The sequence below is a fragment of the Equus przewalskii genome, chromosome X (genome assembly GCF_037783145.1).
Source record: "Equus przewalskii isolate Varuska chromosome X, EquPr2, whole genome shotgun sequence".
In the NCBI taxonomy this organism is placed as follows: Eukaryota; Metazoa; Chordata; class Mammalia; order Perissodactyla; family Equidae; genus Equus; species Equus przewalskii.
This window is the reverse complement of record NC_091863.1, coordinates 67,320,935-67,341,627: the sequence shown is the minus strand read 5'-3', so window position 1 is coordinate 67,341,627 and position 20,693 is coordinate 67,320,935. Positions and strand designations below refer to the sequence as shown.

At 34.7% G+C, this 20,693-nt stretch overlaps 1 protein-coding gene across 7 annotated transcripts in view; it reads right to left on the bottom strand.

Moving 5' to 3' along the window:
• The window catches only part of DACH2 (dachshund family transcription factor 2), a 466,299-nt gene that overhangs the window by 64,193 nt on the left and 381,413 nt on the right, over positions 1 to 20,693 (bottom strand). For 4 of the 7 annotated variants that reach the window (XM_070603995.1, XM_070603994.1, XM_070603997.1 and 1 more), the window contains 2 exons: positions 10,977 to 11,112; positions 8,375 to 8,458 (listed from right to left, as the gene is read on the bottom strand). In XM_070603995.1, the coding sequence (XP_070460096.1) occupies positions 8,375 to 8,458; positions 10,977 to 11,112 (220 nt within the window). The remainder of the gene's footprint in view (positions 1 to 8,374; positions 8,459 to 10,976; positions 11,113 to 20,693) is intronic. The other 3 variants (XM_070604000.1, XM_070603998.1, XM_070604001.1) reach the window with 1 other exon arrangement.

The window sequence follows — 20,693 nt, the reverse complement described above, 5'->3', positions numbered from 1 at the left end:
AGTCTTCCTCCGAAAAAAGAGGAGGATTGGCAGCAGTTAGCTCAGGGCTAATCTTCCTCAAAAAATCAAAAACAAACAAACAAAAGTGCAAAGGTACTAAAAGAGACCTTTCTCCAAAGGAGACATACAAATGAACAATAGGTATATGAAAATATGGTCAACATCACTAATCATCAGGAAAATTTAAACCCAAATCACAATGAGATATAACCTTACATCTGTTAGGATATCTATTTTTAAAAGATAAGTGTTTGTGAGGATATGAAGAAACTGGAACCCTTGTACACTCTTGGTGGGAATGTAAAATGGGGCAGCTGCTATAGAAAACAGTATGGAGGTTCCTAAAACAATTTAAACTATAACTACCATAGGATGCAGCAATCTCACTTCTGGGTATATGGCCAAAAGAGTTGAAATCAGGAACTTGAAGGGATATCTACACTTCCAAATTCACTACAGCATTATTCACAGCCAAAAGAGTAGAAATCAGGAACTTGAAGGGATATATACACTTCCAAATTCACTACAGCATTATTCACAGCCAAGATATGGAAACAACATAGATCTCCATCAATGGATGAATAGATAAAGAAAATGTGATATATATACAAAATGTATTATTCAGCCTTAAAAATAAGAAAATCCTGCCACATGCAACAACATGAATGAAACTGGAGGACATTATGCTAAGTGAAATAAGCCAGTTACAGAAAGACAAATACTGTATGATTCCATAATATGAAGTATTTAAAATAGTCAAATTTATAGAAACAGAGAAGAGAATGGTGGTTGGCAGGGGCTGAACGGAAGGGAATGGGAAGTTGCTGTTCAATGGGTACCAAGTTTCAGCGGTGCAAGATGAGTAGGTTCTAAAGATATGCTCTACAACATGGTGCCTATGGTGAAAAATAATGTATCATGCACTTAAAATGATGAGGATGGATCTCATGTTAAATGTTCTTACCATAATAAAATAATAATAATAACTGCTATTATAAATAAAATTTTATTTAAAAATTTAAAAAATCAATGTAATGCATGGTATGAATAGAGTAAAGAACAAAAACCATATGATCATCTTAATAAAAGCAGAAAAATAATGTGACAAAATCTAACACATTTTCATGGTAAATACATGCAACAAATTAGACATAAAAGGAAACTTCCTCAACCTGATAAAAGGCATCTATACTTAATGGTACAAGACTGAACACTTTCCCCTGAAGATGAGGAATTAGATAAGGATTCCCACTCTCACCACTTCTATTCTACATTGCACTGAAGGCTCTATCCAGGGAAATTAGGTAAGGTAAACAAAAGACAGATAGATTGGAAAAGAAGAAATAAAATTATCTCTATTTTCAGATGTCATGATTTTATATATAGAAAACCTTAAGGAATTTACAGAAAAAACATTAGAGCTAATAGCCAAGTTCAACAAGGTTGAAGAATACAAAATCAGTATAGAAAATCAACTATATTTATATACACTAGCAGTGAATAATGAAAAATTGAAATTAAGAAAACAATTCTTGTATTTACATTTGAATTGAAAATATTTTTAAAAATACTTAGGAATAAACACAACAAAAGAAGTACACTCTGAAAATTACACTCTGAAAATTACAAAACACTGTTGGAATAAATTAAAGAGAACCTAAATAAATGGAAAGATATGTTCATGGATAAAATATTCAATATTGTTAAGATGGTAATGCTCCCCAAATTGATCTATAGATTTAACATAATCCCTATTGGCATTCCAGTTGGCTTTTTATCAAAAATTGATCCTGAAGTTATTATGGAAACGTAAGGAACCCAGAATTTCCCAAATAATCTTGAAAACAATAAAGGAACAAAGTTGGAAGATACGTATTCTCCAATTTAAAAATTTACTATAAGGTTACAGTAATCAAGATATTGTGATACTGGCATAAGGATAGAGATATAGATGATGGAATAGAATTGAGAGTCCAGAAATAAACTCTTACCTTTATGGTTAAGTGATTTTTGACGTGGGTGCCAACTCAATTCAATGGGGAAATAAAAGTGTTTTCAATAAATAGTGCTGGGATGCATGCAAAAGAACGAAAGTGGTTCGCTACCTAACACCAAACACAAAAATTAACTCAAAAGAGATCATAGATTTACGAGTAAGAGTGAAAATTATGACATTCTTAGATCAAAGAATAGGAGTCTATCTTCAAGGAGTATCCTTTGAAGTATTGAGTATCCTTTGAAGTATATCTTCAAGGAATATCCTTTGGTTTTGGCAAAGGATTCTTAGACATGACAACAAAAGTATATGTGGCAAAAGAAAAAATAGATAAATTGAACTTTATTAAAATTAAAAACTTTTGATCATCAATGAACACTGTGAGGAAAGTGAAAAGACAATCCACAGAATGGGATAAAATATTTGCAAATCATATGTCTAAGGGTCCTGCATCTGGAATATATAAAGAACCCTTAAAACCTGGAAACAAAAAGACAAAGATCTCAATTAAAAAGTGGAAAAGGGAGGGATGGCCCCGTGGCCGAGTGGTTAAGTTCGTGCACTCCACTGTAGGCGGCCCAGTGTTTAACTGGTTCGAATCCTGGGCGCGGACATGGCACTGCTCACCAAACCATGCTGAGGCAGCGTCCCACATGCCACAACTAGAAGGACCCACAACGAAGAATACACAACTACATATCGGGGGGCTTTGGGGAGAAAAAGGAAAAAATTAAAAAAAATCTTAAAAAAAAGTGGCAAAGGGACTTAAATATCTATTTCTCCAAAGAAGATATACAATTGAAGAATAAGCACATGAAAAGATGCCCCAAACTATTATTTATCAGGGAATGCAAATCAAAAAGACAAGATAGCACTTCATATCCACTGGAATGGCTATAATCAAAAAGGTAGATAATAATAAGTTGGCAAGGATGGGGAGAAATTGGAAGCCTCATACATTGCTGGTGAGAATGTAAAATTCTGGAGACACTTTGGAAAACAGTGTGCCAGTTTCTCAAGAGGATAAAGGTAGAGTTACCATATGACCTAGCACTTCCACCCATAGGTATACACACAAAAGAGATGAAAACATAAGTGAACACAAAAATTGTACACAAATATTCATAGCAGCATTATTTATAATAGCTAAAAGGTGGAAACATCCCAAATGTTCATAAACTGATGAATGGATAAATTAAATGTGGCATGTCCATATAATCGAATAATATTCAGACACAAAAAGGAAATGAAGTATTCATTCATTCTACATCATGGATGAACCTTGAAATCATTATACTCAGTGAAAGAAGCCAGACACAAAGGCTACATATTGTATGATTCCATTTACATGAAATATCCAGATTAGACAAACCCATAGAAATAGAAATCAGATTAGTGGTTTCCAGGGGCTGGGAGAAAAGAAATGGGTAGTGACTACTAATGGGTACAGGGTTTCTTTTTTGGTTTATGAAAATGTTCTGGAGTTAGATAGTAATGATGTTTGCATAACCTTAAGAATATAATAAAAAAAACATTGATGCACACTTTAAATGGGTGAGTTTTATTATATATATGGTACATCTCAATTTTTAAAAAGAACAAAGGAAAAGTGGAAAGACTTCTGCTTCCAAAAGATGGAGTAGATATACTTTTTCCTGCACCTCTCTATAATTACAGCTAAAAACCTTGGACATTATATATAAAACAAACCTAAGAAGCCTTTGAAAGTGTAGAGAGAAAGGTAGATCAGTTAGGGACATTGGGACTGGAAGAACAACACACACAGTGAATTCCCTGGGCTTTCTTTTTGCCTCATATATCCTTGACTGAATACTAGAAAAGCTGACAATCTGAAAACACCAATAAGTACAGCCAAAAAAAAAAAAAAATAAGCGAGAAAAGTGTGCACTCCTCTCTAACCAAAGGACCAGGAATGGGTAGCTTAGCAACACTGAAAACTTTTAGACAATAATGGCTCTACTTCAGGAAAACATCTCAGAAAAATTTTCAGCTCAACCCCCACCCTACCAGCAAAGGCCAAGTGGGAAACCTATCCTTCACTCTTGCCAGGCTGCAATGAAGTGCGCCAAGAACTTCAAACACTTGCCCACCTCCACAACCCCAGAAGGGTTGTGTCAGAAAAGAAGGCTTAGTGGAGATTCAGGACTTCAATTGGTGCTTATCAGCAATGAGGCCACCCTGTCACACACATGCAAATACAGTGTCAGTAGAGACTACATGGAGAGACTAGACTTCCTCCTTCTACCCAATACCTTTCACCTTCCCACCTGGGGTGGAATCAGAGAAGAGATGCAGGAAAGTCAAGACTTTCACCACTGCTTAGTGAGAGTGAGGTCACATGCCCCTGTAATATAAGGCAAGGCAACATAGGAGAGCAGTAACCCCTCCCAACCAGAATGATATCAACAGAATGAGGAGCCTGAACTTCTACCCTCGCCTGGCACTAATGTAGTAGCACCACATCCCAGGATATCAGTGGAGGCAAAGTGGAGAATCTGGACTCCCATCCACAACACTAAGATTTCACAGAAAGTGTAATTATCTGAAAAGAATTTTAAAGCAGTCATTATAAAAATGTTTCAGTGAACAATTACAAAGACACATGAAACAAAAGAAAGAATAGGAAAGATCAAGGAAGAAATGGAAAGTTACAGCAAAAAAAAATCAAGAAGAAGCAAATGGACATTTTAGAATTGAAAACTGCAATAACCAAAATTTAAATACTCAATAGATAGGCTCAATGAAAAGAGTGGAGAGGACAGAGGAGAGAATCAGTGAACTTAAAGATACAAAAATAGAAATTACCTAATCTGAACAAGAGGGAAAAATGCACTTACAAAAAAAAAACAGAGAAAGAGACCCACAGAGGTATGTGAGACCATGACACAAGACCCAACATTTGTGTCATCAGAGTCCCAGAAGGAGAGGAGAAAGAGGGCAAGGCTGAAAAACTACTCAAAGAAATAAAGTCTGAAAACTTCTCAAATTTGTCAAAATACATAAACTACAGATTCAAATAGCTGAGCAAACCCCAAACAGAATATAGCCAAAGGAATCTTCACCAAGACATATTATAGTCAAACTCCTAAAACTTAAAGACAAAGAAAAAAATCTTAAAAGTAGCCAGAGAGTAATAACTCATTACTTATCAGACGAAAAGTAATTCAAATAGCAGTGGATTTCCCATCAGAAACCATGGAAGTGCAAAGGAAGTGGTACAACATTTTTCAAGTGCTGAAAAAATAATCATCAACCCAGAATTATGTATCTGGTGAAAATGTCCTTCAGGAATAAAGGAGAAATGAAGATATTTTCAGACGAAGGAAAACTAAGAGATTTGCTACCAGCCAACTTACTCTAAAAGAATGGCTAAACAAAATCCTCTAAACAGAAAGGAAATAAGAAAGGAAATTTGAACATCAAGAAGAAAGAAAAAACAACAAAGAGCAAAAATACAAGTAAATACTTATGAAACACTTTGAACTGAATGAATATAAAAATGCAACATATCAAAATTAGTAGAACTCAGTGAAAGCAGTAATGAGGTGAAATTTTATAGCATTAAATGCTTATATTAGAAAAGAGAAAAGGGGTGAAATAAATCATCTAAGCTCCCACCTTAAGAAACTAGACAAAGTAAGAGCAAAATAAAACCAAAGCAAGCAGGAAAAAGGCAATAACAAAGGTAAGGGCAGAAAGCAATGAAATTGTAAACAGAAGAACAATAAAGAAAATCAAAGAAACAAAACCTAACTCTTTGAAAAGATCAATAAAATTTGAAAACTCTAGCAAGAATCACAAAGACAAAAGAGAAGACACAAAATCACCAATATTAGTATTCAAAAGGAGATATTACTACAGACCCCACAGATATCAAAAGTATAAAAGAGAATACTATGAACAATAGCAAGCAAATTCAACAAGTTAGATGAAATGAAGTAATTCTTCAAAAAACACAAACTACCAAAACTTGGTCTGCATATGAAAATTCAAGACAAAATGCAAATTACTACTTGAGACATGTATTTCACTAACTAGCCAGCCCTGGTGGTCTATTGGTTAAGATTCGGCCCTCTCACTGCCACGGTACAGGTTCATTTCCTGGTCAGGGAACCATATCACCTGTCTGTTGGTTGCCATACTGTGGAGGCTGTGTGTTGTTGTGATGCTGAAAGCTATGCCACAGGTATTTCAAACACCAGCAGGGTCACCCATGGTGGACAGGTTTCAGCAGAGTTTTTTTTCAGGTTAAGACAGAGGAGGAAAAAAACTGGCCATAAAAACACTACGAATAGCGTGAAGCATTGTCTGATATAGTGCCAGAAGGTGAGAGGATGGCGTGAAAAGACCAGGCAGGGTTCTGCTCTGCTGTACACAGCTTTGCTAGGAGTCGGAATGGACTCCACGGCACTAACAACAAATTGCACTGTCACCTAATTTCACAAGGTGCAAGAAGAGGTGGACTACATGAAGCATACTTTGATGATATTTCTTGATTTCCTGAAAATTTTCACATAATAGCAAAGCTGGCATTTTATAATTTCCAGAGCTATAAATCATTTTTAAAATCATGATGATATTACTCAAAACAGATGTGAAAACACATGTTTGCCACAGTTGTATAAACTGCTTACTTGTCATACTTAATAAATGTTGAAATTCCTCCTTTAACTGCATTCCCTTTTAATAACTAAAATCTATTTAAGGAAAATATATTTTATCTTAATATCACAAATATAACCGGTAGAACTTGACATAGAAAATCTCATTTAAAAGAAAGCTTTCCACTATAACTGGTTTGCAGTTTAATATGCCACTCCTGTCTATTAATATCTTCATCAGGATGTGTGACCAATCTATTTGATTGAAACGAGTAAAACTGTGCCATTCCACAGCAAGAGATTCAGAAATGACAATACATACCACTGTGTATTTTATGAAAATCAGTTACTGTACATCTGTACTAGCGCTCCAGCTGATTTTTCATAAGACATAGCAGTGTGTACTTGAGCAATGTAGCACACAGCCCAGTCCTAAATGCCATTTTGACTTATTGGGTTTGCAGTTCCAATGGAATCATATGTATCATGTACAGCTTGAGATTTTCATAGAAAAGCTGCTTTACTACCAAGCTGTCCTTCAAATAGTCATGACTTGGTGGGAAAGAGGGCTCAGGAATAAATTGTTGCTGGGTTATGAATGAAATTTCATCTTTAACTAGAATTTCATTACCTGTGTAAGAGTTTGGGTGGTTTAATATACTGAACCTGACTTCTTCCATTCTGACAACTGTTCTGAAATCAATCATTTACATCTTGGAGCCTCAGAGGGTATAGCCTTTCAGTGTTTGGATGAGAAAAGAATAAACATGTGGCAGGGAAACCAACCATGGATCAATGAAATTAAAATCATACATTATTCCAAATTCTAACTAAAATGTTCATCTAGGTAATTAGGAAGCAAGTTCAGTCTAGAGAAGAAATAAAAATTTCTCCATTAATTCTTCAGCCCATGGAGTCTTTCTTCTGTATATTACGGGCATCTGTAGTAAAGACAGAAAAGTTCACCCTATAGTGAAGTAAAAGCAGACTATCTGATGATCTGATAAATTACGTTTGTTTGTGTTCTTTAGCTTAGAGTTACTGTCTAATTCGTGACGACAGCCATAATGCATAGCCTGTAACATATGCTGATAGATAGCCATTTTCTCTTACCTTTTTAGCCTTTTAAACAAAGTAGTACTCAGCTTTTATATCAAGATAGCATGACTTTGAAAGTCATACTCTCCTACCTTCTTTAAACAGATAGCCTAAGAAAAAACTGGATACTGTGCAAAGGTGATACATGTACCTCAGTGGATCAAAAGCCAGATTGGCGTCATATCTATAAACATTCCAGATAAATATTTGATTGGATTAACTTGCCAAGCTTTCATTTGAAATGCCCAAATTGGCATATATTTTTAAAATTGCTTTTGAGGGTTGAGGGGAACATCTCTCCTTCATGAGAGCAACTCAGTTTTTCAAACACAACCATCAAATGGTGTCCTTTAAACAGTGATAACAAAGTGTATTTATAATAAAAAGACAGATGTCTCTGATTAAGTGTAATAAAAAGGCTTAGGGTGAAGTTTCCAACCACAGGCACAGACAAACTTCGGGCTGATATGTAATTTATAACATCAAATAAATAAGCTTCAGGTAAATATTTTTTTTTTACCACTAAAAGAATTTATCCAAAGCCAGTATAGATCTGTTCTGACTTAGGGAAATGTGTATGCCATATACAGCACTGGGAAGTTAACTGAGTTAGTATTTGATCTTTTTATGTACATCAAATAAGCAAAAATCATTTTACCTTTATTATCCCTTTGGAGTTTTTTGATGGTTGGTCCATTATCCTGATCAACAATAAGTTCCTCTCTATTGTTGGGCATCATAACTATAAATAAGAGATATAACTGAGTAATTTTCTTGCAAAGCACTCAAAAGAAAGGCAGAAAAGCATTAATAAATAACTATTTTAATCCAATGACAGCTAACATGAATTTTATACATTTCTACTTCTGAAACAGTGGAAAGATTTTTGTTGGTCTGTTGATCATATAATTTAAAAGTCAATAAGCTGCTTAATCATGTGATTTTTTAAAGTATAATTAATATACAGTACATTTATAACACCAACATATTTCCTTTAAAACATTTAAATATTTCCTATTTTAAAAGTCATAGGCAAATTAGCTATTTACCTCCATAATTAATAATATATTTCCCAAAATGCTTCTAAAAATTTACCACTTAATTTCATGATTTTAAAATAATTATGCATTTAATTCATTTTATAGAGTTTTTGCAAATATATATGGCAAAATTTATAGACAAAATATAAATTTCTGGTAATTATTTTAAGTGCATCCTCCTCACAAAACATTTATATTAAAAGAGGGAAATCATGCCAATTTTCATAGTTTATCATTTAATTCTCTTTAGTTATGTTTTTTTAAAACATTATATAGCTTTATAAATAAAATATGGTTACTTTAAACCAAAAATCATCAAACTTTTCTTCATTTATAGACAATCTCACTATCATGCTTGGACAACTGTGGAATGTGCATAGAGAGCCTAATTACTGCCAGTGGAATTAGAAATATTTTATGCTGTCAAGATTTTTTAAAAATATTATATTGCTTTGGAAATACCTCATTTTACTTCTAGGTGTAAGATACTAATCTCTTACGATATATCTACCACAGAGTATACTTCCCTATGTGCTCTACTTTTAGCCAGCACCCAATAAATCTCTCTCCCCCTTCTCTCTCATCAATACAAAGATTATCCTGACAGAAGAATGTGTGTTTTGGTTTCTTGATTCATTAATGGTCGTCCAGCTATATCCGCTTGTCTTGCTCAGACTCCTTTGAATCACTTGCACACAGTGTGTTATAACAACCAGGTAGTTTGTGCCCACCAAACAGAGTAAAGCTAGAAGACCTCTGTCACCTCTTCCAGGAGTTAAACTTACTTCCTTAAGGCCATCAGCCTCAAGTTCTAGCTCAGTGGTTCTTAACTCTGGCTGCATATTAGTATCTCCTGAGGAGATATTGAAATGCAAAACAAAACGCTGCTGCCAGGCTCTATTCCAGAGCAGGTATATCAGACTCTGAGCGTGTGGCCTAGGCATCTAGAGTTGTAAACGCTCCACAGGTGATTATAATAGGGAGCCAGATGTGAGACCCACTGAGCTCACCATGAAGATAAAGAGCCACAAACAATATATAATATCGACAGGCTAAGTGAGACTTGGATGAATTTCCAAAAGGGAGAAATCACCCTCATCTTTCCCTGGCACAAATCCAGAACCTAACACTTTCCCTAATTCCTCTCGTCCCCTACAAAAGCATTATTTTGGAGAGACTTGAAGCAATCACTATTATGAAGTGTAAAAATTTAGACTTCATATAAAGAATATCTCTATACTAAGGCTGAAAAAAGAGCAGAAAACATTTTACATAAAAGAAATGAATACTTAGGAAATTGGATTGTGTAGGTACAGAAGATTAACAAAGATTTTACCCAGCTCACTTGGTTCATAATTATTACATACGAAATAAGAATTTGTTACAGCTGAATGCACTTGGTAATGTCTGTATACCTGCGTAGGATCAGACAGCAGGAGATGATAAGCAATCAACGTAAAGCAACCCAAGGAAAAATAGTTTACCCCTCAAATTTCCTTAGCACTTGAAACTTCTGAAGTGTTTTTCTACATAGTATTTCATTTGACCTCACAAAAATCCAGTGCTTTGGGCAGGGCAGTAGTTATTTCCATAAATTATATAAAGAAACTCACGGTGGTTAAGTGACATACCCAAGATCTCATAGCTGATCATTGCCAGAACTATGGCTAGATTCAAGTCTCCAATATGCCACATCATTGACAACAACATTATAGTATTTCTTGAATAGTGTCTATAGTATAAGATTTCAGAGACAATAAAAAAAATAGGGAAAAGCATGTTAAATGTGATCTAAATTGTTGAGATTGTAGCAAATCGTATATTGATTCACTTTTTAATCACTCAAATTATCAATTTCCTAAAGGATATTTTATCTTCCATTATTCGAAGGATGCTGTGAAAGTGACAAGTGTACTCTATCACACCAGGTGTTTAATACCAACATATTGAGCTAACATATACTCTACAAAAATCCCATCATATTGTTCCCATGAGATCCAGTGATACAGTAAATGAAGGCCCTTCCAGAGAATAAACTTGTAACACTTTGTTACATTATGCCGTTCATATTGCTTCAGCAATAAAAAACAACCACTTCAAAAAGCTATTTATATTAAGAAGGCATCTGTCCCCCCAGCTTCTTTCTCCCCTCTCTATTGCCTAATGAGGAACTTCCTGAAAGAATATCTTTCAGTTCCTTCTTTCAGGCGAGATACTCACCCATTCTCTCCGAATGGTGGTCCATCTGAGAGGGAGAGCTGGACACACTGCTGCTGGGGTGGGAGGAGGTCTGGCTCCCTGGGCGGTGACTCTCTTCCAGAGAGGGAGCAGGAGAAGGACTCTCTGGGATCCGTTCCTGACACAAAATGAAAGACAAAAGGAAATGCCATCTGTGCACCAAGTTTTTCACTTTGGTTGAGTTCATAACATTTGAAATGTCAACCTCTCACTTGTCCTGAAAGTGCACACATCCACAATACCTGGTCTTAAACACATACCTTTAGACAAAAGCGTATTTTTTGTTCTTGAGAAATTAATGGAATATGGTGAGGGTTAACTAAGAATGGAAGGAGAAAGGGCTCAGTGCCATGCCAGATACATGGTAGAGGCTCAAGAAAAGGTAGTTTCCATTTCCTTCCCTACAAAATTCACAAAGGATTGTGAATATAGGTGTGTAGTAAAGGTTACTGTTATTGTAAACTTCTAAATTGATATAAAGTTCATGCCAAGACCTGGTTGGCGATCCTACTCTCTGAGTAAGGAGATCTCCCAAAGGTAAACATTTGGGAACCTTGGAATAAAATTTACAAATCGTGGCACCTGGTACATGTTGAGTCTTTCTACAGAGACAAAAATTATGGAAATAAGGCATCTGTGAATTCATGTTGAATTCTGCCAACAAAAGGTTGATAGTCACAGGACACAGTGATGGGTTTTCTAAACTGAATTATCAACATCAATTCCTTAGTATTGTTTAGATTTTTATAGCTTTATATTTTTTATAGTTTAAACAATGAATTTGAATAAAATAGAGGTGTTGGCAGGGCTATTATATTTAATAATAAAATATTTCAAGCCAGCCCTGATGGCCTAGTGGTTAAAGTTTGGCATGCTCTGCTTCGGCGGCCCGGGTTCAGTTCCCAGGCACAGAACCACACCACCTGTCTGTCAGTAGCCATGTTGTGGCAGTAGTTCACATAGAAGAACCAGAATTTACAACTATACACAACTATGTGCTGGGGCTTTGGAGTGGAGAAAGGAGGGAGATTGGCAGTAGATGTTAGCTTAGGGAGAATCTTCCCCTGCAAAAAAATAAATAAATAAATAAAATATTTCTTTTATATAACTGTTATGGTTCCCAAGACTTTTGTGATTATGAATATTGGTATAAAACTCTGAAGTTATTGGCTATGTTTATGTATCACAAACTGATGATCAAATATGGCAATCATTCAGTTAATTTGATCAATAAAAGAACCAAATTGTGATGTTTATGCCTTTTTGCAATAAATGTGACGGGGTGATAGACATGCTGGGACAGTGAATGTTTGTTCTAGAAAGTATTTCATTCATCCATAATAAATTTCTTAAAATTAAATGTTCTGTCTAATTATCTGTAATTACAACATCAGTATTCTAATCATCACAACATTAAGAATTAGTTCATCAAATATGTGCTTGTACATTTTCACATTGATTTTGCATGAGAGGCCCCAAATTTATAAATCCCTTAAAAAAGCTGTCTTTCATGCAAAAGTAATAGCATGAGAGTTAGAAGTTACTACTTCATTCGTAGAAGTTAACATTTTCGGATGTCTGTCATTGTAGCAGGCAGAATAATGGCCCCCCAAAGATGCCCACCTCACATTCTAATAGCCAGAACCTGTGAACATATTACCTTGCATGGTGAAAGGGACTTTTCAGATGTGATTGAGAATCTTGAGATAGAGAAATTACACTGGATTATCTTGGAGGCAGAAAAGGAAGGTCAGTGGGAGATACGATTATGGAAGAATGATCAGAGAGATGTAACATTGCTGGCTTTGAAGATGGAGGAAAGGAACCATAAGCCAAGAAACGTGGGTGGCCTCTAGAAGATGGAGAAGGCAAGGAGACAAATTCTTCCCTGGAAGCTAAAGAAAGAAATGCAGTCCTGCCAACACCTTGATTTTAGTTCAGGGATAGCTGTGTCAGACATCTGACCTACAGAACTGTAAGATGACAAATTTGCATTCTTTCAAGCCACTAAATTTGTTGTAATCTGTTACAGCCGCAATAAAAAACTAATACAGTCACCAATGGTATATTCATTTTTTAAGCGGCATTTTACACTATCATTTAGCATTTAATTAACATTTGATAATTTTAGTGAAGTGAATAGTGGACTTTGGGTATATTAGCTAATTAAATACTGATAATTGGGAAAATGTATCCTACATTTTAAAGGCTCTGCAACTGTTGTTATACCTCAAAAACAATGTTTTAAGTCAGAGAAATATACATCTCATTTATATTTAGTATACAGATAAATAACACTGTGTATACAGGGTAACACTATGTATACGGGGAAAAATCAAAAGAAACATATAAGCAAAGCAGAAGACAATCAAGTTTTTTTTCCAAATAATTATATTTGCATTTTGGAGGGATGGTCTGGGGGTGAACAGCAAGATATATATAACCCTTATATCACATCATTTTACTTTTTGAAAAGACTAGTAATTCATCAGTTGTGAAACTCAAACTAAACTGTCATGATTAAAAATATAATCTCTAAATAGTATGTGTGCAAACACACACACATACACACAATAATGCAAGGAATTTCACATATGAGGTCAAAATTATTTTTTTGCCTTTCAGTGCTGTGTAGTCTCAACGATTCTATGCCAAAATATGTGCATAAATTGTAGAACATTCAGTATTTGTCTTTGAATTTTGACATTGGAAATTTGCGGAAAAAACATGTAACTCAATGAACTACATTTCTCTCTAATGGACCTCCGAATAAATGGACAGGTACAAAGTAGAGCAGTTACTGAGCAAACACAGAACTGAACAAACAAAATCACTGTGCAGTGGCAAATAGGAGTCATACACACAGCAATATATGCTCTCATAATAAAAATGGAAAATTTTTGAGTGATTCATAAAGTTGATGGTTTGGAAAAGCAAGAGAATCCAGCTGGCAGTGACACTTGCTCTTGACCACTCTACCTAATAAAAAATGGAAGCTTACTCTGAATTTTTTAAAAATGTAATAACATTTACACAAATAGAAAAATGCTATAAGTAAAAGGAAAAAATACTATAAGGAGGAATTTCCCCAAATATTTAAAATTAGCATATGATCAAATAATATGAGTTCAAATAATTTACTCAAACTTCTTTGACATTTTCAGCAGCATATTAGGTGAAACAATAAACTAACTTTGGGAACGTGATTTACGGTGACTAATATTTTGGATGAAGTAATATTTCTGCTTTAAGATTTTGTAGCCTGCACCTTCCGAATTCAATCAAGATTCAGTTCATTGTTATTGTTTTCCTAAGGCATCGCAGAGTCAGACTTTTTTCACCATGTAAACTATACTAAATGAGACTAAAGCCTTATATTGATTAAGAATTAGGTGAGTTTTCAAAAACATATCTGTGTGGAACTGCGGATGTTTAATTTCTCCTAAAATAATGAATAGCTCTATGAACAATTTCATTGCAAGTAAACAGATCCATTTTTCAGCGCTGTAATCAGTATGCATCTATTTAGCTACTTAACTGCAATGTGCTTCGGTTCATTAGGTGGCTACTGTTGTGTCTCAGCCTAGTTAAAATTTCACAGCAAGTTAATCTGTTTTATTACAAATGAGAACACAAGTGATAATGTCCTCACCATTTGCCAAATAGAGGGTTAACAGTATTTGCAACAAATCAATAAGGGTATTTAAAAAGGAAAATTGCAAATCTAAAACCCCAATCATTTTTACTCATTGATGACTTCATTTTATTTGGCATTTATGACTTTTACAACCCTGTTACTCTTCATGTATTTCATTCTCGCACCATCGAAAACAGCTGTAGCTCTTCTGAAACACTGCAGAAGTCTTTTCAAGACAGCCAAAGCAGCAGAGAAGAGAGATTTGCAAAACTGATACACACTTACCCAATCAAATCCCCATTATCCCCTGCAATTAGTAAAATTATCTGCAATAATAACTAAGATTCTAACATAGACTATGAAGATAGTTCAAGGCTCATGCCTAAAAAGAAAAAGACGTTAGAGAAAATGTTATTAATTAGTGCATACTATTCTCTCTTCTATAAGACGATTTCATTTTGGGGGGAGAGATATATCACAAATAGTCACAGGAGACGTTCATCATATTAAGTAATTTGAAAATACATTTGAACTTTAATAAAGAGCAGGGTCAATGCTTAGAAAATTTAGTTTTTACAGGATTTAACACAGTCAATTCGGTTTAGGATTTATTTTATTGGCACTAAAGTATCAATTCTGCCCATTTTCATGGAGATGCTGTATTTCATCTCAATGTATGGTAGTAAACACAGAACTTTTGAAGTACTCATACATGCATGTCAAACATGTGGTTATATGTATGTGTATGTGTGTAGTTGCCCTTTAATAACAACCATCTCAATGTTAAATTGTTGCCTCTGAGATTTTATTCTATTGATTCTAATCAAGCAGTCAGTGGGATTATGTAATATACAATTTGTCTTTTTATTTTTATTTAATTGGAATTCAACTCTCACTGTAATTACTCCTCCAAATGTTAATCTATTAATGAGTTCCTAAAGGATTTAATGACATTTTGCTGCTGAGGAGTGGCTTTTGGAAGTTTATCTGAATGCTAGATATTTTATTCATGCATTTGTCTTGATATTTCATATTTAATTGATGTGCTCCTTCTGTACTGTCACCAGAGTTCCACAGAAACAGAACAGATTGTAACTTGACAGACTTTAATAATAAAATCAGGGACAGGAAAATAAAAAGTTTGTTCATTGTTGCTGGTAACTTAGCTTACTACTAATCCTGTGGAAGAATTTGATGTTCAAATTCATTATCTCTGAATACTATTGCAAGCTTGACACTTTATGGATCTTTCAGAATCACTTTAAGAATGTCTGTGTTCCACAATCACCAATTCACAATTGTATTTAATTTAACACAGATGGATGTGGTAGAGTTTTTGTGAATTTAGGAAAAACAGGGAGATTGGGGATGTAGCTGAAACATGTAACCATGAAAGAGTCCAAAATCATAGGCACACCCGATGTGTGATCTATGTGATACTTGGACAAAGAACCCTCTCACCTCTTCAATGTGATCAACTTGTTTTGGAAGAGGCTGATAGCTTAAGGGAATCAGCCATAATATCTGCTCATAGCATGTAAATGCCCTTAAGTGGGAGAATGGATAGTTCGGTGGGAAAATGCATGGCTTCCAAATTATGTTGTGAGCTTGGACCTCTGCCACCCACCCAAACACACACACACACACACACACACACACACACACACACAACACATACAAACACAAATGAACCTCAATTCCCACTCAAGGCATCTTCATCCCATTTTCCAAAAGATAGTAATAGCTTTGTTTTTCCATAGAGCTTTTAGAATAAGACTCAACTAGTGATTTTTCAGTGAATTTGAATTATCACAAAACCCTCTCTGTGTTGACTAATTTTAATACCAGATGTTCACATGCTAATACCACTGCCTTGTGACCATTTCCTATCAATTCATTAATTGCCAGCTGCTCAGTCAAACAAAAAACACAGCTAATCAGATGGTATTGGTAAACAGCCAAATAACAGCTTCCTATTTAAATGTCTTAAATTTTATGGAACACTTATATTACAAAGTTTCCCACAAATACAGAAAAAAAATGTATTATAAGATACTTAAATGTCAAACAGGAAATAGGTTTTCATACCACTCAGGTATTTTACCTATTTTGCTCTCAAGAATTTGCCACATTCAATGATATAACTGAAGGATGAATAGCCTAGCACGCCTAATAATCATAATGCAATTTCCAATTCATGTTATAGCTATATTAGTTATTAGCTACAAATGCTAATATCTGAGCCAACAGTAAAGGAATCTGAGCCAACATTAAAGACTATATGCCTGGTGTTAACAATATCCCCAATCTAGTTTCTGGCCAAAACCACAACAAAAACCAAAAAAACATTTGTTTGCAACTTGTAATGTCTTTTCCAGTTTTGGACTTAAAGCTTGTATCACTAATGATCATTTATGTTGGAAACACTCCCCAAAGTTTAATATACAATGAATCATTAGTTTTCATTCATTCATGCAACAAACATTTAATGAGTGCCTAATGTACCCATTGGGGATGGAAGGAAAGTCTATGGGTGTTTTCATATGGTGTGTAGATGCTCATAGTTCAAACTAAAGACTAAATAATCCACATATAAACATTGAAAGATAATTTAAAATAAAATACAAATCAGATCACTTCTATTAGAATGGGCGTCCCTCTTTAGTCTCTACCAGATCCCTAAGCCTTCTTTTGTGGCATCGAGATCAAAACAGCCATTACAAGTGAACAAATGCTCTCCAGAGGGAGGGTCCAATACCTGTATATTCATCTAATGCTGGGGGGACCTTTGGTCCTGATACTGAAAAGAGGATACAGAGGGGAATGTACATAGGGGAAGCCACTTCTTTCTTAGGCTAGCTCTTGGCCATAATATTGGTTTCTACTTATTATTATTTCCATATGCATTCTTGAGTATGAAACATAATAAAATAAAATAATATTAACTAATGCACCCTGAATTTTTACTAGATACCAAACAGTACTGTAAGTGTGTTAAAAAGATTTATCTCAGCCTCACGTTAACAGTATGAGGTATGTACAATTATTATCCCCATTTCATTGGGAGATGAGGCAAACTGAGATACGAGTAGGTTAATTAAGTTTCATAAAGTTACATAAAGAATGATGAAACCAGGATTCAAATACAGGCAGTCTCACTTCAGCGCCCGTGATCTTACCCATTATGTCACATTGCCTCCAATGAAACCTGCTAGTTAATGCATCTTACTTAGCTAAAAAATTATGATGGCTCTATCCAGAAACAATATATAATTCTATAAATTCTTTTGGGGGTGGTGCTTATGCCTGTTTCGTTTTTGTGTTTTTGATAAGGCAATGTAACACAGTCCTTTGCACATACTAAACCATTGCTAAATCAGTGAATTCTCTGCTTTCTAACAGAAAATGATGCTATTTATAATAGAGTAAGCCAATATTCAACGATAATTATTCGTTCTGGCCAACTGCAAGGCTAACTGCAATATACTTGCTGATTTCTAAATCTGTATTATCTTTTTCCCCAAAGATTACTGGCGATCCTGGACTTCTCATCCACCCTACGCAATGCTCTAGAACAGTGCTGTCCCATAAAATTTTCTTCAATCATGCAAATATACTATACTTCTGCTGTCTAATATTGTAGCCAAAAGTAATATGTGACTACTGAGCACTTGAAATGTCACTAGTTGCAACTGAAGTTTTCATTTTGTTTAATTAATTTAAATTGAAATAGCCTTTGTGGCTAGCGGCTACCATATTGAACAGTGTTGCTGTAGTCCGTATGTTCTATGCATCTGACTAAGACTCACTGCTAATTGTTTACATCCACGGAGGTGGGGAAATTTTTAAACTATAAGCAAATATATATTTTCTTGAGAAGTATAAGCTTCTAAAAGACACATAACTTCTCAGAGCCCTAAAAAGCTATGGTTTTCTCTTCCACCTGTGAAAAGAAAATAAAAAAGATTTCCAGCTGTGGAAAATAAAAAAGATAGCCAGCCAGATCTATTCTCCCTTGTGTTAGCTTTTACTATTTAATGGTATTTGCAGGAAGCAACGGCTCTAATCATCAAACTTTTTTCATACTGCAGTAGAAATATTTACACACTGGTAGAAGAAAAAGGCTCAAACGCAATTATGCTCCTTTCAATTTGACATCATTCCATGTTAAAGTGGTATAATTTCAATTGGAAAACAAACTGCTTATTCATTCATTTTTATAGAGATTTCTCAGACTTTTAGTTAACACATTACACTTTCTGAAGAAATAGAAATTTGTAGGCAAACTGGTTTGAAAAGTTTTTGCTTATTTTGTTTAATGGATATGGGGGGAGATTGGCATGGAGAGTTTGATCCGATAAACATTTCATATTTCATGTAATGTTTTAAAAGGAGAGTGCTGTCTTGGAGCCTACTGAAATTAGAGCCAACTGTTAAATATTCAGTAATTTTGTGAGCCAGGTGTTAAACTGTTGGTAACTTGAAATCAACCAGGGTGGGGATATTTACATCACAAAAAAATGGCAAAAGCTATAAATCAGAGGTTTTGTTTTTTGAGAGCTGGTTTACAGGCACACCATTGGATGCTGGCCCAAATATAAAATCTAGAACACTGAAAGTTTACGTCCATTATAGGAATCTGAGGATTTTATTTCATTTTAATGTTCAACATTATTTGACTAGGCAAATATTATGTTTATGAATAAGTACTCTAAGTGCTGTGTCCATTTGAGTCTATGAGCAAACACAGTAGACCATCACATTATAAAAATACATATTATGTGAATATGCACTCAGTCACAGATGTCTGCATCCTACATCATTTCTTTTAAAGAATCTGAAAAATTAGAGACAAACATGGCACAGTAACAAGTCAACTACCAGGATAACCTTAAACGCAGAGAATGTAGGAAATTTTAAATCATTACACATAGTTTCCATTCTTGCTATAACTCTGGAACCCTGATCTCATAAAGTATAAAACAAAATCTGCAAAAGCATGTTTTCAAAATAGTACATGTGAGTTCATTTTGTCTATTTAAATTTTCAGGCAAAAATTATAGTGCTATTAACTCTGTTTATTGTTTGTCTCTCTACATGAGATCGTTAGGTTTAAAAACCACCTGATGCATAATAGGGGCTCAACCAATGCAAGAAAAAATATGGATGAGCCCACAAAATTTTTAAACCAGATATCGGTGGCTTCTTCTGATTCAATTAGTTGTTAACAAATGCACTTGCTAACAAATGCCAAATTGGCCTACCCAAATTAAAATGAGGAGTTAACATGGCTTACAGATTAGCCTAACCACTTTTCTGATGTAGACTCAATCAGATGATATGTAAACACAGATACAAAGTTTACAGAAAGCGAGATCCATTTTCCAGAAAAAAAATTGAAGCACAGAAATATTAAAATAGTTGTTCCCAGGCTCTTTACTCAAAAATGCTAAGTGCTGGAAATTGAATATGGTTTGTGTAGCCAGTCATTCAGTAGCTTGATACCTTCTATTTATCATATAGTCCTAATATTCAAAGCACATACTGCGAGACCAGCTTCCGAAGGAAATTGTGATCACAGCCACATGATCATCAGTGACAAGGTACAGGCGTCAGCTTAACACAAACTGTGCTAAAGAAGCAGGTGTTTTGAAAGATTGTGAAACCGTGTTTGCATATCACAGTGTGTGTTTTTTTCCAATTCCGGGGACTTTTTAAAATTATATGAAAATAAAATTATATGAAAATAAGAGAAAGCGTTACTTGAAAGTAAAAAAAAAAAAACGTAAACGTAAATAGAGGAAATGTGTTTTTGTTTGAATAGTTCCCATATCCCCCAAGTAGTTTTATATGGCAAAGTCTCAATACATAGGTTTGCTCACTGCCTGCGGGATTCTAATAGATCGAACTTTGGACCTGTGCTTCACCAAGAAGCACGCTGAAAATAAATTTCTGCTGAAATATAGATCAACAGAGGGGTGAAATTTCTGTGCTTCTAATTTGGTATCATGTAGCTAGTATCATATTGCTAACTGTTCTTGAAAGAAGATAACTATTCTTTC